Here is a 24,034-nt window from a genome sequence, read left to right as displayed (position 1 = left end):
TTATTTATTTGAGAGACAGAGAGAATGAGAGAGAAAGCACATGAGATGGGGGGAGGGTCAGAGGGAGAAGCAGACTCCCCGCTGAGCAGGGAGCCCGATGCGGGACTCGATCCCGGGACTCCAGGATCATGACCTGAGCCGAAGGCAGCCGCCCAACCGACTGAGCCACCCAGGCGCCCGCTCCCTCCCCTTTAAAGGTGGGAACTGTCTTAGGTCTCTCTGGATCCCCAGGCCCAGCATAAAGGAGACATGGTGGCACAGAGTAGGGAATCTACAGATATTTGCTGGATGAATGAATTGTTCTTGGGTTATGGTTTGGGTCTGGAAGTCCTGTCATTCCTTGGCTCATTTCTGATGCCTACCCAACCAAGGCCTGAATTGAATGGGACTGGCTCTATGAAGCTTTCCCTCCCCCCAGTGTTGGAGGTCCTTGCTCCCTCCACGAAGGTTCCTTGACATATATCTCTTCTCCCCTGTTTTAGACCAATTTGTGAAAATCTCAATACCATGAAACCTTGAAAACCCAAAGGAGTGAATGCATTCCGTAAACACCCAAGGATGCTTCCATTGGGATTATGGGCATCATTCCAGGAAAAGGAGAGCCTGGCTGGGCAGGCTGCTTTTCCCTTTTAAGTCGCATCAGGTAATTACTCTTCTTGCTTGTAGGGTTGGGCCTACTATCTTTATTCTCTCTCCAGATGGATGGGAATTGCTTTTTGGGTTTTTTTCCCCTGTCTGGTTTATTTTTATTTCACCACCTGTGCCTAGCACAATGCCTCCCTCAAAGAGAGCCTCCAGTGGATGAGTGAATGGATGGACTGAGTTAGTGGGAAGCAGGCAGCATTGGTTTCTGTTTGGCTTTACCTTGAAATAAGGTAAAGGTTTCAGAGGTCTGGCCCTGGGAGCATCTCAGATACCCAGAACTTGACTTTTTTTTTTTTTTCTTCTGTGCTTTGAGATATTGTGAGGGGAGTAAGACCCTCTCCACCCATATCCCCAAGAGAAGAGAAAACCAGATTATAGTTTTGATGCCCCCTTTTCGGCTTAGTGTCTAGAACATACCAGAGCTGATTCTGGATCTCAGGGAACCAGTGTGGCCAATCATGGCCAATCAGCTGCCAAGGCCATGACTGATTGTTCTGTGGATGAATAGAGGGATTGAGGGTGGGAGCTTGTTCTTATTTTTTAAATGCCCATAGGACTTAAAACTCCTTCAGCTCCCCGAGACTGCTAGGTAGTGCATTTATTTTGGATGGCTTTTGTGTGGCACACTTCCTCTTTCAAGTGAACTCTTTGGCTGTTGGTGATTTCTGCATCTCCTTCCGCCCTCTCTCTTATTTTGATGTGCCTCAAAAAAAATCAGCCACAGGGGCGCCTGGGTGGCTCAGTCGTTAAGCATGCCTTCGGCTCAGGTCATGATCCCAGGGTCCTGGGATCGAGCCCCACATCGGGCTCCCTGCTCTGCAGGAAGCCTGCTTCGCTTCTCCCTCTCCCACTCCTCCTGCTTGTGTTCCCTCTCTCACTGTGTCTCTCTCTGTCAAATAAATAAATAAAAGATCTTAAAAAAAAAAAAGTCAGCCACAAAGGCCAACACTTGCTACAGAAATGCCATTCTTCCCTGCTTCTGCACGGGCATCTCCTCACAGCTTTGACTCATGGTCTGCTGAAACAGCCCTCAAACTTTTTTTTAAGATTTTTAAAATTTATTTATTTGAGACACAGATAGAGAGAGCATGAACAGGGGGAGAAGTAGAGGGAGAGGGAGAAGCAGGCTCCCCACGAGCCAGGAGCCGGATGTGGGGCTCGATCCCAGGACCCTGGGATCACGACCTGATCCGAAGGCAGACACTTAACCATCTGAGCCACCCAGGTACCCCAGCCCTCAAACTTTTTAAAAGAAAACAGATTTGGGTGCCCCTAGTGGTTTGGGTCCTTGGGTCTGTGGTCACACCCCCAGTGATCCTTTGGATGGTGGTGTTGGACACATACCTGAACTGGGCCAGGGAGTTTTGCTAACTGATATTAAGGCTGAATTTCAGCCTTTCATGGATTAACATGATGGAGAAAGGCCTCATCCTCCCTCTTCTGGTCACACACACTATCTGGAGCAATCCTGTATAATACAAATACAACACCTGCCACATGAATAATTTAAAATTTCCTAGTAGCCACATTTCAAAAGAAACAGATGAGATGAGCTTTAATAACATTTTTTTACTTAATTTAGTAAGTCCAAAATATTGTCATTTTAATGTGTAATCAATATGAAAATCATTAATGAGCTATTTTACGTTCTTTTTTTGGTACTAAGTCTATGAAATCTGGTGTGTACTTAACAGTTACAGCCCACCTCCATTTGAACTAGCCACATTTTCAAATGCTTAGTAGCTACATGTGACTCCCGGCTCCCATGTTGGATAGCACAGCTCTAGACTTTCCAGGTGAGATGGAGAGTGGTTATTCTGGGCCCACTCTAACCTCCAGATTAAGCTACCCAACCAGCTGAATCAAGATGAAAGAGATGGGCAACTATACCCCCCCGCAAAAAAGAAGGAAAGAGTTGGGGAGGGATGGAGTGTATTTAAATCTATATCTATCTATAGCTATAGAATATCTATAGAGCTTTAGAGATGGGATTTTAAAAACGTCTTGATGTCACAATCAGCAAGAAGACATTTTTGGGGTTTAAGTAGTTATATGGCTCCTAACTGAAGTAGTCTGATTTATTATTTTGTTCTCATGAAAGTTGTTCTTTGTTCATTCTTCTTGAATTCATGAGTTTTAAAAACTAAACTTGATAGACAGTTTTACTTTTTGTTGTGTCTTTTTGTTCAGATCCCCTACATTCCTTATGCAATCAGGAAGGAATTAAATATCTCAATAAAAAATGATAATCAACATGTATTGAGAGCTTGCTATGTGCCAGACACTTGATATGTGTCTCAAAAAAGAACCATATGAAGTAGGTTCCATCATTATTGCCATTTTTCAGATGAAGAAACTGAAACATTCAAGTTGCTAAGTAAACTTGACCAAGATAACCCAGCTGGTAAGTGGTGAACTCAGGCAAGTGGATTTCAAGGCCCACACCTCTAACCATATATACTACTTCTTTGCAAAATTAATGTAAAACTTAACATTCTCCAGAACTGTTCAAGATTCCAGTCTCCTTTAAACATGTCCACTCTAAACACCCTTGCTTTTGAGTGTTCTGGCAAAAAATATATGCCTTTTCGTGGGGTGGGATCAGTACATTTTAAGCCCTATTTGGAAAATCTGGCCTCACTGTAGAGGGATCAGGCCATTTGCAAACTGACAGAATCTGCCTTACCATTGGCAAAAAAATAATTTGATCTGTTATATAAAAACCAAAGTTAAGATAATAACTCTTACATGTCTTAGAATTATAAAAGGTAGATTCACAACAATTCTGTTTACTCAAAAGTCATACCACTGGTAGACTTAAAATGACATTCCATTAGATTATAAAAAGCATGCATATCCTACTTAAAAAATTCTGTCTTTAATTCATTATTTTTTTCAGTTCAATCATTATAAAATGCAACTTAAGTGTTTAAGTTCTAGATTAAAATTTCTCAAAGTGAAGACAGATCTGATCTGCCATTTTCAAGTATGCCAGGTAGTTAGGAATTATGCTGGTTTCTGCATCTGGGCCTTAACACATTTTAAATAATTATACATGCTGAAAGTCTATATATTTTTTAAATTTGTAATATGAATTTGTCTTCCCTCTCCTATTAAACTGTAAGCCTCATTCAGGGTAGGCTCCACATTTCCTGCTTCCTTTATCAAGCTGTGTATGTTAAAATATGCTGTTGTCTTCCAGTCTGAATTGCTGTGGTTTTGATATCTCAAAGAGGTTGGTGGGAGTTCTGGCTGATACTTCAAACTCATCGTAGTTCTTGGGTCTGAATACAGTGCTTGCTTTTTGATGTTCTCAAATCCCATCCCAGGCCAAGAACTAGCTTCTGAACCATTCCCTTGACAAATTAGTAAGAAAGGGATTTTTTAAACTTTAATTTTAGAAAAATGGATAACTTATTTTCAAATGGCAAGATGCTGTGCAAAGGAGTTACAAAGCAATCTATAGGACTCGCCTATGCTATTAACTAGGAGAAAGGAGTTAAAAATTTCAAGTCTTACACACATACCCATTCAGCCTTGTTCTGTTTTTCTGTAACTTGAATAGTGTATAGAATTGAACTCTGAAAGTCCTGGAGCTTTATTTTATTTTTATTATTATTATTTTTTAATTCATTGCCTTGAGGAGCCCTGAGAAAGGAAGTGAGAGGGCACAGCTCTGAAGAACTGGCAATTTGGCATCTCCTCTCCCCCTTTCACCCCTCCTCCGCTATTTTAGCTATTTGACCTGATTAAACAACTTTGGGATGTTAGCCAGATTTCTGTATGCTAACGAGGCCCCTATTCATGATGTAGTGAGATTTCATCCACCGGGAGCTTCCCGGCTGTTCAGTGGAAGCCTGGCTTCACAGAAGTCTCCCAGTTTTGTCAGGGGTTCGCCAGTGAGGAGTTCACGCTGACTTGGAGCAGACACAGACTCCAAAAGCCTCGGGTTATACCGGATTATTCAGTAGCAGATTTTTCCACCTTGTATCTAAGTAGTGAAAAGTGACGCCAGAATCGCGTGTGCTACTCCCCGAAAGAGACTCTGGCAACACCTTCTGTCAAGTTACTCTTTCCTAGTAGCAGAAAGCGTTTCCAAAAGTTTCCTTAAACCTCGTCTGTTCCTAAGCCTAAAGGTCAGAGCGCCAGGTCCCACTTGGCTCCCCAGCCGGCCGGAATCTGATCGTTTCAGAAGTTTCCGCGGTGTGTGGAGATGAGAAGAGGTGGTGGTGGGGAACCGCGCAGAGTGACCACCGCGCATTACGTAACGAAAGCCCTGGCTGCAGGAGGGAGCGAGCCTGACATTGAGACATTCCAGGGGGAGGGGAGTTGCTGTCCTGGAGTCGCCAGGAACGGCGGTAGCAGTTCCAAGAAAGAGAGAGAGAGAGAGAAAGAGAGAGAGGGAGGGAGAGAAGGTGGCTGAGATAAAGAAAACACTACGGGAATGAGAATGTTAAAAAGCCTTAGGACCCAGAGCATTAGCAAACGGCTGGGCACGTGTAGTAATTTGTTAGACGAAACGGCAGCCTTCCAACTTTTGCACGGGAACAAGGGGATTTGCCCTTTGGGGGATTAAAAACGTAACAGCAAAGCCAAAAGCTAATGAATGGGGTTCAGTGGTTTGTTGGCAATACTTAAATATTTCTGTCCAGGAGCGCAAACTCTCTGCAGTTATTCAGAAAGTAGGGGCTCAAGCCAAATTAGAATACTCTCCCGTGCGTCTCCACTTTCCCAAATCGGAAAAGGAGCTGCTCGCGCGGTACTGCCCCTTTAAGACCTGCTTGCTCTCGGGCTCTACAAAAGGGAGTGACCTCTGGGCTTTGACAGCTCCCCTAATAACTACCACCGTGCAGGCCCCGCCCATCTGGCGACCAGCAGCGCCAATTGGCCAGCGGGCCGGTATCCCGTGCTCTGATTGGTTCTCCGCTTCCCCTGAGCGAACCTTTAGAACTCTGAGACAGACAATATTCTGTTACATTGTAGCAAAATGGCGACTGTCATTCACAACCCCCTGAAAGCGTAAGTAAGACTAAAAAATGTACATATTCCGCCTGGTTTCAATATGAAAAAAAAGGCGCCTTCCGCGTGCCGAGCGCTGCCAATGCACTGCGCTTGCAGGCGCCTGCAGCCGCGGCGGGGCTTCTCTTTTCTTTCAGCTCTTACTTCTTCATCTTCTTTTTTTCCCCCCAACGCGCAGAAATGTCAAGAGATGCAATTAACAAGAAGAAAATTGTTACATTTGTGTTCTGCTTAATTGGAGGACGCACCGAGAGGGGTTTTCGGCAGGGGAACCAGGCGCTCGAGCGCTCTCCAGGGCGGTCGTGGGCAGCTCGGGGACAGCACGGTCCCCCGAGTGCCCGGCCTCGCGGGGCGGCGAGCGCGGCGCGGGGGGCGGCGGAGCTGGGGGCGAGCGCCGGGCAGGGGCCGCCTGGGTGCACTTGGCTGAGCCCCGCGCCTCCTGAGTCCGCAGCCCCTGCCCGACTGCTGGGTCCGCCGGGGCGAGCGGACCGTGGCAGCTCCGGAGTTTGCAGGGCGCTTTACGCCTTCCGATCGCTTGCGGGGAGTTTGTGCAAACCTTCCGGAGTTGGGAGGACCGCAGGGGGAGCAGTGGGTCCCGGGAGCCCTGCGGCCCAGGTGGTTGCCCGGGGCTTTCCTGCCGGGGCAGCCCCCCCGAGCATGACTGCGCTCCGGGCGGTCACCGGTGTGTGTGTGTGTGTGTTTGTGGGCGAACTGGCTGTAGTGTATTAACGACTCGGGTTAACTTGGGGTTGATTTGGACGCAGGGAAGCTGCAGGTCTTATGAATGGTGTTCTCGCCTCCTCTGGGTGAAAAGCCGAGGCGGGCGAAGAGGCAGCTTGGGGCTCCCCGTCTGAGCGGGCAGCTTCTGCTCCCGGCCAGAGCGAGGGGCAGGTGCCTCTGGCCGCCGCCGGGAGACTTTGAGCGGACGCCCAGATCCCGGACGCAGGGGGGCGGGCTGGGTGAGGACATGCGGGGACCAGTCCCCGGGTCCGACAGCCAATTCCTGCCTGCCTTCCTTCCTCCTCCTTTTCATCCTGCCTGCCTTCCTTCCTTCCTTCCTTCCTTCCTTCCTTCTTCCATCCTTCCAGTCGGTGGAACTGTTAAGTCGCCAAGTCTAATCGTGATCGCGGAGCTTCTGAAAACTAGCGTCGCTCTACAAGGGGTGCTATTGGCAATGATGTTGGCAGAGGAGAGCTCCCCTCCCGATCGCCGCGCGACGTGGGTCGCGGTCCGCGCCTCTGGGACCAGGACTTCCCAGCTGGGCTGGAAGCCGAGGGCGAAGGGAGGGGGAGGTGCGGGTGGGGGGCGTTTCATGCAGAATTCTACCGGGTGTGTGGCCGATGCCGTGCAGGTTCTTTCAACTCAGCACACCGCGTTGGCACCCCGGGGTCCTCCTGGAGTTGAAAACCAGGTTCGCACCGGGGGCAGGGGAGGGGGGGCGGCAGGGGGGTTCCTAGCGCGAAGGAACGCGCGAGGGTAATCGGACGTGTTTGCACCAGCTTATCTCCCATCAGTAATAGGGAAAAAGGTAGTAATATCCCCGGTATCGGAGTTTTACATATACATATATATTAAAGCTGCCGTTAAGAGGATCCTGGAAGCTGATGTTCATCACAGAGAACCTCCCGGCTTTAGTTCTCGCTCGCAAGCTCGGGTACACTGCTCTTGAACGCCACAGCGTTTCACCCAAGAAAGAAAATGTTTTATGGCAGAATAAATGGGCGTAACTTCGCCGCATCCTCGCTCCCGGTCGCTCGCGCAGCCACACCGCTGATGCTGAGTTTCTACCGAACCTACAGCTGATTTGCAGTTTCCCCATTTCCAGCCGAAATCACATAGGCGGGCCGCTGCCACCTGGTAAACTCAAGTTAGAGAAATCTATTTCATATGTGCGCCAGGTTTGTTTCCTACTGGGAAAGCTGTACCATCGTTACCCTGGAGCCCGCTCACGCGCGGGCAGGCGCAGTATCTCTACGCTCCAGGGTTTCCCAGCTCGCTCCAGTTTTTTGTTTGTTTGTTTTTTGAACTGCAGAAGGGTGCGTGTTTGGCGAGGGTGTCTGAGTGGGGTGGGGTTAGAGGTGGAGGAAGGGACAGAGCAGCGGGCTGGTTTAGTGGAATTAGTTTTGAATTATTATACTTGTACTTTGTGTAGAGACAGTTGCAATGAAGTGTTTTGTAATTCTGTGTCACCACACACACGCACACGCACGCACGCACACGCACGCGCTAGCATATACACAACACCCCTGCCTGGTTTTTCTAGATGGGAGTTGAGTGGTCATTTTTAATTAGCCCCTCCTTTTTGCATCCCAAACCCTTTCCCTGGAGGTAAGGGGGTGTAAACAGTACCCACCCCCTCTCCCCAACTAGCCGAGCCTCCTGCGCTCCGGACGGGTTTTAAACTCCTAATGCAGGAGCACACGCGTTGTTATTGGGAGACCTACACCATCTGCCTTTATTTTTGGAAACAACTTGTTTAATGAAACATCTTATACATTTCATTTGTTTTTTAAAAGTTGCTGGTCGGGAAACAATACACACGTAAATAAATTATGCATGGGATAAATTAGAACAAAGCGCAGAGACACATCCAGCTAAAGGGATGGATGGTGGTGTTGGGAGGAGGGGAGCAGGGAGAATGGTTTGGAGAGCTAGGTTTTTATCCTCTTGTGTCCCTCCTGACAATGAAACAGAGCTGAACGACATTAGCATTTTCTCTGTGTGCGGCCGAGTCAGTCTCTCCCTTTCCTAAAAAAAAAAAAAAAAAAAAAGCCAACAACACGGACGCCCCCTACAGAAACCAGTCACACAAAGGTTTCCTCTAGGATTGGGGAATAAAGTGGTGGTAGGTTAATATGCTGGGGAGAAACAAGCTCAGGTTTCATGCAACACCTCCGTGGGGCTCTGCCTACCCTGAGTGTGGACTATTTTTCATTATACTGGCTTTTCCATGTGGGACATTTAATAATTCAATAGCTCGGGTGACCGGATGGTACAATTTGAATCTCATTGCTTTGGGGTCTTCCTTAGGGTCCCAAGCTCCTGGAACCACATCTCCTCTCTTAGCAGTTTGGCTTTCTTCCTGCCTGTCTTTGATCTCCCCTCAACTCCCTTTCTTATTCTTCCTCCTTGGACCCTTCACCCCCTTCCTCTCTGAAGCTGACAGCCTGGCTTCTCTCTGTTGGCGCCTTTAACATCTTATTACTGCCCAACAGGGTGTTAGAGGCAGAAACAGGAGCCGCCTGGACTGATCAGATCACAAAGAGGACACGGCGGGTGGCCCCACAACCAAGCAGTCACATCTGGACAAATAGAATTTAAAAGCATTGATAGACTTGTATGATGTGTAAATGGGTATTACACATTATTTAATTTAGCAGCTACATTGTCTGAGCTTAGATGTGTGAGTAACCCTCATTTCTTACATGGACAAGCAAGAGAAGGGCCATGTAGTGAGGTAAAACCCATGCAGGTAACATAGATATGGGTTTGGTAAAGGTCTATGTAGAAGTCACATAACATATTCTGGTTGATTTCTGCATACCTAGGAAACATGATGCTTTTAATATAAATTCTAATCTTACTCAATATTCTAGTTCAAGTAAACCACCTTCCCCCAAATTTGCTATCAACGCTTTAAACAACTTACTCTTTTATTAAGTTATCAAAACCCTGGTTTGTATGCACTTAACTGGGAATGTCTGCCACCTTCTGCCAGACTTGATTATGCACATATGTATGTATTATTATAACTGCCAGCTTAGAAAAGAATAACTGTTATTATTATTTAATTATTCTATATAAACCAACAGGGTTTTTCCTCAAGTAACTGTTTAAAAAGAATGAGACCAGCAAACTATTTTGTCATGCTTCTAACTGTGAACATACAAATACATTATCGTTTTGAAACTTTCTTTGGTAAGGAGTTTCCCTTGCTTGGAGGTATGTGTCTATATCTGTTTTGTTATTAAGGAACAATTCTGGGAGAAGTAAATACACACTTACTTAGCCAAGGTTAAACAGCAGGTCATGTGTGTAGATGGACTTCAAATCTTCATCTCTTTATACATCCATCTTCAAATCTTCATCTCTTTATACATCCTATGATCTGGATACACTGTATTATAATCTAAAGTGGTTTTGGTGCCTGTGAAAGTTGTGCAATTGTGGCCACTTACAAGCCAGACCTCACTCTTGCTGTGGCACTCAGTTTAGATATCAGAGAAGAAGGGGTGTGTGTGTGTGGGGGGGCACATTCCTGGTTCTAATCTCCTCTCAGCTCTTTTGTTGGGAGTGGGGGAACGTGGGTAGGTACTAAGTGGGAGATATGGAGGTTGGGACTTTGTGAACTTGTAGCCTTTTATGGACATTATTTTAGCCCCTTATGAAAAAGGACCCTCAGATATTTTAAGCCAACAGATGCCTAAGAGCCACCTTCTCCATCTGCTTCTGGTTGCTACTCAAAAAAACCCAAAAAAACAAAAAAACAAAAAAACCCTGAATTCCCCAAACTTCATTAGCACACATTATTTTTCAGCGGGAAGAATGTCTGGTTTTGACGATACACCCATGAAGGATATTAATTTCTGCCAGAACCCAAGTAGAGGCATTGTCACAGGATAAACCTCTGAAAATAGCCTGCCTTGCAGACCACCTGGGAGACATCCAGAGATGGCCAGGAGAATGGGAGCTGCTGAGATCCCTAAGGTGGGCTGGCATTCAGAGGCCACTTAATTGGAGACTTCTCATATTCCTCTGTGTTTATGCAGTCATGCAGGTAGCTGGAATTTGGATACATCTGAGAAAGGCCATAATGTCTAAAGCGGTTTCAGAGCCATCTGCTCAGATCAATGCAAAAAATAAAATGCTATGGTCAGCAGGCTTTGTTTTGCACCAGAAACAGAAAGGAAACTGAGGCTGACTTCTCTGTTTTCAAAGTGCAGCCTCTGCTGATTTGTAGTGGTGGTGGGGGCTGGGTCATAAAAAGGCACAGAATCCAGGTCTGTTTATTATCCCAACCTCTGCAAAGTAACTTTTGTGGTTTTTGAGTGTTCTGAAAGTCAGTGGAAGACAGAAATGTAGCCAAATGTGGCAAGCGCCTGGCCAAAGAAATGCCCTAACCACTGAAATAGTTTTTGCCTCTACTTGGGTTCTGGCACCGTTTTTCCAGCAGGGGCCTATGTAAGCATGATCCTAGCTCGAAATAGTCTTTAAATAGGTAGCTATTTAACAAAGAAAGATAAAGCGTGGTCTGGGGGTGGGGTGGGGTGAGGTGGGGTGGTGGGAAGGCAGTAGGTGAGTGGATAAAACCTCTGTGTGGTCCGGAACTTTGAAAAGATTATTGTTGAACAGGGAGAGAGCCTGATATTATGATCTATTGCAAGTTCCAAAGTTTTCTTTAGTTGTGTGAGTGACTAGGACGAGATGAGGTGTTGTGGTGTTTTTCTAATTTGTTTTTCTTATTGGTCCGGTTACTAGTGTTTCACAGTCTGTCAGACCATATGGATGAATGGAGCTTAGCATCGTAAAACTGTCACCCAAGGAAGGTTTTTGAAGCCTGTGATTTGCATCAGTTTTAAAAGCAGTGGTTAGAGGTGTTGGGTCGGGGGGGGGGTGGGAAAAGAGGAGCTGGCGTGTTGGGAATTTCTAGGTTGTGTTTGTGAATAGTAGTGGTGTGGGGGATGGGAAGGGAAGAGAGAAGCCTTGAGAAGGCTAAGAGTTAGGGGCTATGTTTGGAAGCAGGGAGGGGCGGGGGGGATTAGACTCAGAGTGCCTAATAATGGGGTTCAAATAGCCCACAGTGAGTCCTCCGCCACCCTGGTCTTGGATAGGAGTCTGGGAAACAATGATGGCACATGTCTAATCCCCCTTTTGCCCCTTCTCCTCCCCCGCTGAATCCAGAGACTGTGGTCATCTCAGGTTGCTGTGAAATGAGCATGTTTTTGTCGTTATTCACTTTGAAAACCTGCTGTGTGTATGAATTGCCACTGGAAGCTCCACCAGAAGAGGTTTCGCATCTCCAACCTTCCACCTGCCATCATTGTGGCCCTATCTCGAACTGTGTCCCTCTTCCACGTTCATTTCTCACCACTTGCTAGTCTTGGTAGCTGGGATGACTTCAGCGTTGTAGAGGAGAAAAAGCTCTGAGAGAGAAATCTGGAGACTTGAGCACCTGCTCCCAGTTGTGCCACCAAACTGCTACTGGATCTTGGACACAGAGCTTCTCTGAGCTGCATATCCCTTGTCTTTAAGATGAGGGTGATGCACCTTGATTGCCCAAATTCCTTTCTGGTCAAAAGCTTGGTGGCTCTTACTATGGTCGATTAGGATGGGGCGGGGGGAGCAGTTAGGGGCCAAAGTTCAAATTCTTTCTTATTTTAAAAGTGTTTCTAAAGGGGATTTGTTAAGACTGGGGGAGTCTTCGTTAGTTTCATCTGCTGGGGTTCAGTCCTGCCCCATCATGCTACCCGTTGGGGTTCTAACCGGGATGGCACTCCTTTCCCTTCTCAGGGCCTAAGGCTGAGGACCAGGTGGTGGGCCATTTAGAACATGGGCTTTCCTTCTGATTCTCCTTTGTGAACACTTTTCTGCTCATTAGCACCCCAACCAGAGGATGGAGAGAAGAGAGAGAAGTGGGAAGACTATCTGGCCTATTTTGCTGTTTATTCGCACTCAGATAAAGTTTTTGGTTGTGGAAAAGACTGGAATTATTGAGAACACCTGTCTCCCTTCCCCCCCCCCCCCTTCTTTTCTTTAAATGTGTGGAGGGAGGAGGGGAAGCAAGCAAAAGATTGTTCTCCTTTGGATTTCATTTATCCACAATCTCCCTGGACCTACCCCCCTCCTTCCCTATTGCACCCGTCCCATTAACATGGAAATAAAAGTGCTTACTTCACTTCCATTTGGGCAGCTGCAGATACCTGTCTGTTTAGTGACCTGAAGCAGGTGGACCCGTACTGATGTCTCACTGTGCTTCCTCTAGTGGACCCTGTGTAACACTGCTGAGGGAATAGAGGTGACTAGCAACCATACAGAGGCAGGCTGTATCCTGGTAGGTATTAGCAGTTATCTAAACTGGAATTCACTGCCTCTCCTCCTTCTCCTCTAGTGACATGCCTCCAGAATATCCCAGATTCCTCTGGGGGTGTTATTATCAGGCTTTCCTTTGATTGAAAACTCCCTTGGTAATTTTCTACAAGCCTAAAGGAGGAAGAAGGGGTTGCAGAATCCATCAGAGAATTCATAGAAGCCCAAACTGTGATTCTCAGGCAAAATAAAAGAGAAACCAAAATGGTTACCCTGACCTCCAGCAGACAGAGGCAACCCCTTAATTTTTTTCTCATTGTGGTAAAATATACATAACATGTATATTTAACATTTGTAACATGTAAATGGGCCATTGTAGTCATTCTAAAGTATACAATTCAGTGGCATTAAGTACATTCATAACATGGTGCAACCACTGATAGAGTCCCTCTCCAGAATTTTTCTATCAGCCCAAGCAGAAACTCTGTACCTATTAAACAATAACTCCCCACCTCCCCCACTCCCCCATCTCTGGTAACAGCCATTCTGCTTTCTGTCTTTATGAATCGCCTCTTCTAAGCACCTCGTGTAAGTGGAATCACACAATATTTGTCCTTCTGTGATGGTTTATTTCACTTAGCATCATGTCCTCAAGGTTCATCTATGTTGTAGCATGTGCCACAATTGCCTTCCTTTTTTAAAAGATTTATTTATTTTAGAGAGAGTGATAGAGAGCACATGTGCATGTGAAAGGGGGGAGGGGCAGAGGGAGAGGGAGAGAGAAACTTAAGCAGACTCTGCACTTAGCAGGGAGCCTGAAGTGGGGCTCCATCTCACAACCCTGAGATCAGGACCTGAGCTGAAACTGAGATGCTTAACCAACTGTGCCATCCAGGCGCCCCAAGAATTTCCTTCCTTTTAACGGCTGAATAATGTTCCGCTGTATGTACATACCACATTTGGTTTATCTACTCACCTGATGAGGGACACTTGGCTTACTTCCATCTCTTACTTATTGTGAGTAATGCTGTTATGAAGATGGGTGTATAGGTAGCTGAGGGCCTGCTTTCAATTCTCTGGGGTATATGCCTAGAGCCCTTCATTTTTAGACTCTTTAAAATTCAGGGACTACGTTTCTAAATAGTACAGGCAACCCCCACCTTAAAAACTTAGGGGAAAATACTAATAGTATCGTAAAATGCAAACTCCTTCTCCCCTCTCCCCTATAGGAATACCATTATTTGTTGAAGGGTAAATCCTTTGAGAACCCAAAGACTCTCTTTTTTAATCCCCAGCCAGGCGGATTGCCTTCCCCTCGGCTCCACCTCCTGTGGAGGGCACGTGGGGTGTCAGGGTTTGGGTTTGGGGAGGCTCCAGGAGCTGTAGCAGTAGTTACCTGGTGAGTCTTGGAGTGAAGGTTTTGTTTGTTTCCTGGGCAGGGTGGAAGTTTCATTTGGCAACAGGGGGCGAGGGAGCACGGGGAGGATGGGACAGCTTTAAAAAGGCAAGAGTATATCAGACCTATCGTCTTCCTCAGCGAGAAGAGCTTGGGAGGTCTCCTTTCTCCTCCCTTCCTCCCACACCCAGCCCTCCTCGGCCCCCAAGGTGTCTGAATGAAATAATGGATGTGAAAACATTTCCAAAGGTGTAAAGTGTACATGGAAGGTGTTACTAGGAGAACGGCACAGTTTCAGGTAGCTGACTGAGGCCTTCTCAGAGTCAACCATACCTCATATGTTAAACATTGTTTTAATATATTAAAACTCAAATAAATGAAATGAGTATGGCCTTACGCATCAAGCCTAAGCATTGTTTCTCAGGAAATGCAAAGCCTCACTCATCCAGCTGTGTGTAAATAGTCTTAAGATCTCATTGGGATGTTCCCCATTGTCTGGATTTGAAATAGGTGAGAATATGAGCTCAGGGGAAGCCCTCATTTCATTTCCCATTGTCAGCTCTGAACGGAGTCAGCCGCAAAATCAGAGGAAACAGAAACTTGGAGGGCAGAGGGGAGAGCTTTCCTGGAACTTGGGCTTCAGTCATCTGGCAGTCTCTGACTCCTATCAAGACGACTTTAAGGAAGAGAGGAAGAGAGAAGCGGTGGAGGTGGGGCTGGAGCTTCAGTCGGCTGGTCAACGAGGAGGGTGTGCTACTGACACAGGAGATCAGCTGCCTGAATTGATTCTTTATATAAAAGTAGCCTATGGAGCGCATTGTGGCGGGGGTCAAAATTCTAGAGGGTTCCATCTTGATCGCCAGCCTTCACATTCAAGCTTGCTACAACACCACAACGTTCTTTTACTTTGTAAAAGCAAATTGAGTAAAAAATGTCATCTGGGCCCCCGTTATCCTCAACTAACAACTCTTTACATGTCTTTGTTTGCTGCCAGTTGGTCTCAGGGAGAACTGTCTCATCCTCTTTGGGGCTTTCTTCATCCTGTCCTGGCCAACACCGATGGCCGGCCTGCCCCCCAGAACTCAGAACTCAGACCTCAGCAGCAGAGTAGCCTCCCTCCCTGCATCTAGGACCTTCGCCTCCAAGGAAGGCCTCCAGGCTATCTGTTTCTCCTTCCAGACCCTGGTTCTCTGGCAGGGCAAAGTAAGTGCTTGTAAGCCAGGAGGTTAACTGCTCCGCTAGGCTTCTCCTAGGGAAACCACTGTGGGTTGGGGGGTGGGGAGGGGAAATGAAATGTGGTGCTGGGGATGGGGGAGGGCAGGGTGGATGGGGTAGTGGGAGTGGAGAGAATATATTCTCTCCTGCTAATTATTTTCCCTGAGGACTTAGCCAATGCAGAACCATCTATTATCGTGGGAGCGCTCTATGGTGGTTCTGCCTGTGATGAATGCTAAGTGGAAACAAGCAAGAAAAATTAACAGGCGGCTGCTTCTGTCCACCTAATTAAAATGCATATCCAAATGCATAATTCCTTATGTTTCCCCATGCACACACTCCCCTTCCAATCCCAATTCTATGGAGGAGAAAAAACACTTTCCCCCAATCATTTCTCTTGATTATATTTCCATCAAGGAAGAGCCGGAGGGTTCCCCTAGAATAGAGAAGGGCTGTTCTTGTAACACTTTGAAAATCGCTGGTTTTTTACTTAGATTGAGCCCGAAAATTCTGAGCTGTTTTTTTGTTAAAAATGAAAAACAAAAACTTTATCGGACTGCAGAAAAAAAGGGGGAAGGGAGGATGTAGCGAAAGAAAGAGGGGGGGAAGAGAGAAAGCAAGCAAGAAAAAAAAGTTCCCACCATTTTTGCTGACGTTTTTGTTTTGTGCTAAAAGTCTGTTTTGTCTGTTTTTGTTTGTTTGTTTTTTGGTGCTAAAAGTCAGCGATGAGCATTTTTAAGGTCTTTCCTAACTGCCCTCTCTCTGTTCCTTTCCCTGACTTCGCACTACCTCCCTCAGCCGCCCTAGACAAACGTGTCACCCAGGGTTTTGTAGAGGGACCGGAGAAGATGCAGCTATCTGTGCAGATCAGGTAGAGAGAGAGAAAAAAAAGCGAAAGCCTCTGCATTTGGGGCAAGATCAGAGATGCTTGGCATCGCAGTTCTGAGTATGTTTTGAATCAAACAAACAGTACCTCTTCATCTATTATCTTCTTCCCTCTTTGTTCGCTGATCGTTTTCTCCCCATCGGAGCACAACTTTGTTCAGTGGCCATAAAATATCTAGTAGACACGAAACTTGTAAGTCGCTGGGTTCAATTTGACGTCACTGCTGTTTCTGCAGCAGCCCCCCTCCCCGGCCGGTAACGCGCCCGCCCAGCCCCTTGACTGCCCTCCACAGCAGCCCCAGCTGTTGATTTATCAGGGCCGGCTGGCTCAGCAGTGCTGGAGATTGCTTTTAATTAACTCTCTTCATTTTTCCCAATCTTCAGGGAGCAGCAGCCCTTTAATGATTTTAATATTTTATCGGGATTTATACCCGCCTTATTTGTTGTTGTCTGACTTCCGCATTTGTTCTTCCTGAACCGCTTCTAGACCTATGTGATTTCTTTGCCCCTTCCCACAGCCCCCAAGACCTTTCCGGAGAAGAGGTGGACGGGTTCTAAGAAGGCCCCGTCTACCCAAGTTTTCTTGGCCTCTGTGATGGTTTGGGTGAGAGCCTTTGTCTCCGGAATCCCAGGCTCATCTGACTCAGTTGCAGGAATTTCTGAGCTTTCCATTAAAAAAAAAAAAAAAGGAATTTTAGAAAGTAAGATCTCTTAGCCTCTTTCAGGCTTGCTGCCTCTGGAAGGGAGGAAGCTGCTCCCCCCCCCCCCCCCAGTCCCCAGTTAGCTGCAGGTGGAGGTCTGGTGATGCCTTTAAGGGGAGTGCTGAATGTAGGGGCAAGTCAGATCTTTGCCACTTAATGTGGCTTTAGATACAGCTGGGAAGAGTATGTGTGGTCTGGTCTGGAAGAGCACGTGCAGAGGCTCCAGTTGCCTTCTCTACTCAGGCTGCCTTCTCCCTCAACCCTCAGTTCCGTGTTCCTGTGCCCGTTTCCCAATTTGCGGGCAGGTGGATTGGGGGGAACACACCATCACTTGCACACCTTCCCAGCTCTGCCCTCCAGCATCCTTTTGGCTGCAAAGTCAACACCTTCCCTAGCATCCCAGAGAGACCTGGCAGACAGACTTGCGTGGGGGCTCTTTTCAGCACCAGCTTATCCACAAAATGCCTTTTTGGTATCTCAGTTTGGTGTTGTGTCTTCGGGGTTACCTGTTGCTAGGCAACTGCCAACTAAAGTTTGAGCCTGATCTGGGGATTGCAGTGAATTGCCCTGGGTGACTCGTATTCACATTTAGGGACCTGGCTTTGCAATCCTAGCTCTGGGAGTAGGAGGCCAGGAAGACGGATTTCCACGTGTCTTTACGGAAAGACGTATTGGTTTTTAAAATCTAGCCCAGTGCCTGGCACACGGTCAGTACACACAGATGTTTGTGTTGGTGGTGAGAATGGTGATTTCTTCCCATCTCTTTGCCCCTCATCCTTTTAGGTCTGCTCCTTCTGAAAACCTAGGACATGTCAGAGACCAAACTCTAGGTGGGATGCAGAGACAGAAAACCGTGGCTTCCTCTCCACACTGTGGTGTTCAGGCTACTCGATGTCCTGTGGAATATTTCTTCCTCACCTTTCCTTGGCAACCGTAGACCCTTTTGAGAATCCTGTGGAAGTGGTGGATTATCTTCCCAGAAAAAATGCATATAGATGTGAGCATCTGCATATGGGGTTCACGGACCTTGAAGAGCCCATCCATGCATGCCCTAGAGGTCCACAGGCTCCAGGTTAAGGACCTCAGAATGTGGGGTGTGGGTGAACTTCTGATCCTAAAATGATGTTCCTATATCCCTGCTCAGAGGGACCGCGTCCCCCATCCTCCACTATACTCTTACCAAACCTCTGTGGCTCCTCCAGCCCCACCCTGCCCCAGGCACCCTCGATGAGCACCTACCTGCTTAACTTCCAGGCACTTTGGAGGCCCCCCTTTCTCCAGTGAAGTCCTTGTGGACCCTCAGGTAGAATTGGCCCCACCTGCCTCAGCCCTATTGTCCCAAGCATACTCTTCATTCTTGGTCACTGAACTACTTCACTCTGGTTAGTTGGAATAAGGCCCTGGAAGGCTGGGATGGTTGTTACCTGGGCCTGTCTATTCCCAGGATCTAGCATAGCAGGCATTGCATAACTACATAGGGAATATCTGAGCAAATGAAGTCTGCAAGCAGACATACTGCTCTTTCTACCTAATTTGCTTCCAGCCCTTTAGGGTTGACATGTTTCCCATTCTCTTTCTTGACTGCAGGAGTTTGGAAAAGGCAGCAGAATTCCTTTCTCCAAATTCTTCAATTTCAGGAGTTGAGAAACAGGCACCAGCTTGACCTTGCTTGCATGTGGCATGTTTGGCTATGATGAATGTTGGAGTCATTGATTCTAGCCCTTTGTTTCATCACCACTTCATTTTTGTGGAGCTAAGACTCGCTTTGGTCTTGGGAAGCCAAGACAAGTCTTCTCACTTTGCTCTCCTTCGGGGATGAAGTAAGTAACCAAACTCTGTGAACAGCCACTGAGAAATCAGCCACATTTTTCTTGAGCATCTACAATGTGCTCAGCTATATATGTTATGGGATTTCCTGTAGCCTTATTTATACCTGAGGACTTTTATGAGTTTTTAAGATGGAGGAGCCTAGAAGATGAGAATATGATAATGGTTTACCCCAATGCTGGGACCTGTCCTACTGAGTTTTGGAGATAATGATGGCCCCGGTAGCTATTTTCAGATATATATTCTTCGAAACGATGCCTTTTGTGTACTTTCATAGTACCAACGCCTACATGCATATAACTTTCCCTACGACTCATTGTCCCAACTACGTTCAATGCAGATAAATTCGCTTGACAGTGAAACAAAATATGATGACCTGGAGATCATGTGGGGGCCTTCATTTTTCATATCAAGAGAGAGAAAAATATCAGTGTAACTTTTGTATGTCCTCTTACTGCTTTTCCATGCTCCAAATCATTCTGCGGTGGGGCTGTTTGGGAGAAGGTACCACCCAGGAAAGGCCTGGTTCTGGGTCAGGAGTAAGGTGAAAGACCAGGGGTGGTGATGGGCTACTGGAGTCAAGTTTTAAATCAGATTCTTGTCCACTAGACATCCTTCAGTGCAGAAAGCCAGAGAAAATGCTGATGGTGCACCAAAACACAGGTTGGAGGAGCAGAACTGTACAGAAGTGTTTGTCAACTCAGAAAGGTCATACTGCACTAGCACTTTCTCTCAAAGTGACTGTGCCTCAGTCCCAGTGTGTAGCCCTTCAGTGCAGAGGGCTCACACAGGGCCGTCCGGTTCCTGGTGTTCATTTCCTTTCTGGGCAGCCATCCCAGTATAACAGATACTTATACATATTCTGTCCTCATTTTATCTAATTACACACATCTCTGGGGGATGGGAAACAGGTTTGGATCATTCAATTTTAGGTCAGTTATGCACCGGGTGGCTGAGATGAACGCTAATCTATAGAGTTCTGTGAAATTCGGGAAAGTTCCCATAGTTCCCTGGTCCAGAGCACACCAGGGGGCATTGTTTGCCATCACAGGGGCTGGAGATCTCAGTTAGCGTTAGCGGAGGGATGGAGCCTGACTGGTTCATGAGGCTGAACCTTCTGAGACCAAGCTTGCCCTGGCTATCCTTTGAGGAGGAGGATTCTTGTTTTATTATTTGATAACCTGCCAAACTGAGAGGACCCCATAGTACAGGTCCCTCTTCTGGCCATCATTTGTTCTCACCCATTACCTGCCTGGAATGGGATCAGTTTCCTGAGAAATACAGAACAAAAGATGCTCTGGTTGATGGCAACAGTCTTTATTACTGCCCCGTGTTGCCTGGAGTTCCTGTCTCCTTTTCGGCCCAGATGAACTACTCTGGACAATATGAAAGTTCTGAAATGTTCCCACCTTTCTCCAAGACCCATATCAGGCAGCCTTGGGCCACTTCCTGGCATCTCTCCTTCAGGCTGTATTGTGGCTTTTGAAATTTCCAGGAAAGAAAAGCCCACTGGTTACCCTTCTCTTTTTCTTTTTCTTTTTGTTTCTGCTGCTTATTTCACTTCTTGACTCAGACCTAAGCCTCCCCAGCATTCTCTGAGCCCTAGATAGAGGAATACTCCGCTTAATGCCTAATGTCAAGGTTTGTATCTCCAGCTTCGGTGTCCTTCTGACCCCTTTGTCCCTGCCCTGTTGACACCTGTCTCCTTTTCCTTGTGCACCGCACCTTGATCAAAAAGCACTGAAGGGGCACAAAAAGAAGGAAAGAGTATTTGCTTTGTCCCCAGGAGGGCACACTCAATCTCGTGCATGTGGGAGTGGGGAGAGGGAAGGAGGAAAAGGTCAAAGCTTGCACACAGCAAACCAGGTGAGAAGGAATGCGGTGTGTGAGGTTACACTGCAGTAAATGAGCGGGCCAGCCCCTCAGGGGTCTGTGAAATCGGAGAAGAGAAAGCGTGTCCTGTGGTTGGGGTGTCAGAGAAGGTTTCAGGGAGGCGGTGGCTTTGAGCTGAGTTTGGGAGGACAATGGGATCTGGTCAGGCTCAGAGGACCAGCGGAGGGTGAGGATGGGCAAAGGCAGAAAGGGAAGTGAACAGAGATTTGGGAAGCATTTGAGTGATTCCTCCGAGAATCCCCTTCCTTTCTGGGGGAGGAAAGGCCAGGTGGGAAGGAGTGGGGAGGGGAGCAAATGGACCTGTTTGTCTGGATGGGAGTGGAAAGGTGGTTCATGAACAGAAGGTAAAAATGGGAAAGAGCCTGGCACCAGGTTGTTCTGGGGGGAGTCCCAGTTGGGCAGCCAATTCCTGGGACGTACTTGAACACCTCGGAGGCCAAGAGAGGCTTCAGGGGGAGGCTGGGCTGTCCTCCTGTGTCCCCCAACAGGGAGGATTGCCTACCTCCACAGGCTCCCTCACTAAGGTTGAATGGAATCCTCATTCTTGGTTTCCTTGGTAATACATTCTGGGTCCTTTTCAAGGCTCCTCCCAGAGGGGTGGGGGGTAAGGGACACACTGGGGGGCCTGCATTGGTGTGAGCCCCCCGTCCCGTCAGGTATAGGACAGCCCTGGCCCATGCATGGGCAGATTTGTCTAGTAGGGCAGGACTGAAGGGTGAAGCCTGTCCAAGCAGTAGATCTATAAGTCTTTCCCCTTTTCTCTCCTTCAGGCACCATGCCTTTTCTTTCAAAACAACAGCGATAACCCATAAATGGTATAAATAAAATACACAAATCTGGTCAAGGGAGGAAAGCATAAATGCTGACCCTCAGAGCTCAATCAAAGCCTGGTGCCCCGAGGATTAGTTCCGTGGTTCACATCGGGGGGAGGGGGACTGCCCATCTCTAGGATGGTGTTTCCTTCTGGGAGGACTGAGCTGGTTTATCCTGCAGGTAGGGCTTCCTCACAGCCACCCAGGCACATGGGCACCCCCGTGACCCATTCAGGTGGTCCACCTATGTGTTGCCCACTCCCTCCTGCAGGAAGGCCCGGGGCCCAGGGAGCTGGCTTTCAGGGGGAGGCTGGGCATCACGCCAGTCCTCAGTGTTCCTTAGAGTCTTGGGCTCTGGAAGCTCCAACACTCTGTCCCAGGGGTAGCAGCGTGGCAGGCAGGGGATATGTGGCCTGGAGCTCGGATGCAGCCTTTGGAGCTCTAAGAGTCTGGGTTCAAATCCAAGGCCCCTGATGGTGGGCAGGATTCTCAATCTCTCTGTGCCTGAGTTGCCTCATGTGCAAAGTAGTAATGATAGTGTGCCTTCCGAGGGTTGTTGGAAGAATTGAAGAAGTTAAGAGTGTTAAAGTGCTTAGAAGAGTTGGCCCATATTACCCTCTTACTCGTTCACAGGGACCCTGTTTTTCTATCCATTAGATGGAAAGATGGACTGGCTGATTTTCCCCCACATTGTCGTCTTAAGGAAAATGAAATCATAACTAAGAGAGCCTCTGATTTCCTTAGAAGAAAGAAGTTCTAGAACTCTATGGCATTATTATTATTAATGTATTTTTTTACTCTTTGAAGAAATGTGCGAGGAGACTTTGGGAAAGATTGATCTGTGGGATGTTTTGTCCAGGTTTCGATTATTGCCTGCCGCTTAATTGGTGCCGATAGTGGGCCCTTCTGAGAAAGAACGCGAATGTCACAGATGCAGAAGCACAACACGCGGAGGTGAACGGACTCGGACGTGATTGAACTCCCGGCTCGGGCTTCCACCCACTGCTGCCTCCTCCGAGGGGGAGGAAAGCGCTTCCTTCCCGGATAAGTCTGCCCTTTCCACAGCTAGAAGAGGGCTTGAAAGTCCTTTGGACCGGAGTGGGCGGCGTTGAGAGTTGGTCTGCGCTCTGGTGCGGGGGTGGGCACCCTGCTCGTCCGTGGCCCTCCTGTCCCTGCGGGCGTGTGTAAACGTGTTCCTAGCACACGCTTTTGTTGGCGGCGCTCTGTACTTGACAAGCTGGCATTCCACACTCCCCAGATCTTCCAAACACCAGACCCCTATGTTATTTTTAACTGTCCAAAGTTTTTTCCACGTGGTGTAATTGATGGGATTCAGTAGCCTAGTCAGAGAACCTAAACTTCAGTACGTTTTGCCTCCCTTGAATGGGCATGTGTCTGATGACCCAGAAGAAAAACCAGCCTGTTTTCTGAATTGACTGTTCTAGATCTTCCCGCCCGCCCTACCCCCCACTCCTCTCTGGGGAAAAGAAGGGTGCACGAAGATAACTTGAGCTCGCCTGTTTCGGTGGCTCCAGATAGGAGGGAGGAAGGTTGGTTCTGTCTGTGACCTTCTCCTCCCTGCTTTCTCTGAGGCCCGCTACCGAGGGACAAAATTACGTGTCCAGAGAGACGACAGGAAGGGCACTGAGGAGGTTGGTCCTCAGTCTTTTCTGGCCTCTTTCCAGCTCCCATATTCCCTGAGGGATAAGTTACATTCTCATTGCCCTCTGGGAACAGTCCTGGACAGATGCTTTTTTTTTTTTTTTTTTAAAGCCTGAGATCTTGTGGTGTCCGGTGACCACTGTTCTTGTGATAATAGAGAAGATTCTCAGTTGCCCACGTCCAGGAGAAAGTGCACCATCTCACTCTGGCCTGTCATGTACATCATGAATTTCTCCAGCTGTGTCTTGTTTCTCTTTTTCATTCACAAGTCTCTCCAGACCATAGTGCACTTGGCATTTATCTTATAGTAGTAGAACAAATATAATGTACCCGTTATTATGGCCCTGGGTATACAATGGCAAGCAAAACCGATTTGGACCCTATCTTTATAGAGCTTATAGTCCAGCTGGGGAGACAGACACTAATCATATAGGTATATAAATAAAAGTTGGATCTGTGTTATGTTGGAAAGGCCTGGAAAGTGAAAGAGTATAGCAGGGAATACCAACCAGTCTGGTCTAGTGTGTTGAGGGAAAGTTTCCTTGAAGAGGTGACATTTTATCCCAGGCAGAGGAATGGCACATGCAAAGGTCCTGTGGCATATTGGAGGAATCAGCAAAGGCTGTTGGGGCTGGAGCACCAGAGAACGGGGGAAAATGATATGGTAAGAGAGGTCAGAGGGACCAGAACACACAGGCCTTGATGGGAATTTTAGAGATGTGTACTTTTCCCTAAGAACAGTGAGCAGTTGTAGAGGTTTCAAGTTAGGAAGTGGCTTGATCCAATCCACATTCTAAAAATTGCCCCCTGGAAATATAGGGAGATTTAGCTATAGGCCCTGGGAAGGGCAGGACATGTGAGTTCTGAGGAGACTTTTCTGGGTAAAATGTTGAAAATAGAAATACGATATGAGCATGTACATGAAGGACAGGGTATTGGCTGGAAAAGGCTGT

At 47.4% G+C, this 24,034-nt stretch overlaps 1 protein-coding gene across 2 annotated transcripts in view; it reads left to right on the top strand.

The window, feature by feature from the left end:
- The first annotated feature begins 5,610 nt into the window (after window positions 1–5,610).
- DPF3 (double PHD fingers 3) overlaps window positions 5,611–24,034 on the top strand; it is a 245,239-nt gene continuing 226,815 nt past the window's right edge. For both annotated transcript variants that reach the window (XR_012379067.1, XM_073895521.1), the window contains exon 1: window positions 5,611–5,664. Coding sequence is in view for 1 of the 2 variants with exons in the window: in XM_073895521.1 (XP_073751622.1) it covers window positions 5,633–5,664 (32 nt within the window). In the remaining variant the exon portion in view is untranslated. The remainder of the gene's footprint in view (window positions 5,665–24,034) is intronic.

Source organism: Callorhinus ursinus, unplaced genomic scaffold (assembly GCF_003265705.2).
Source record: "Callorhinus ursinus isolate GAN/ISIS: 27379988/994484 unplaced genomic scaffold, GSC_fseal_2.0 scaffold8, whole genome shotgun sequence".
Taxonomy (NCBI): domain Eukaryota; kingdom Metazoa; phylum Chordata; class Mammalia; order Carnivora; family Otariidae; genus Callorhinus; species Callorhinus ursinus.
This window is presented reverse-complemented; position numbering and strand designations above follow the sequence as displayed.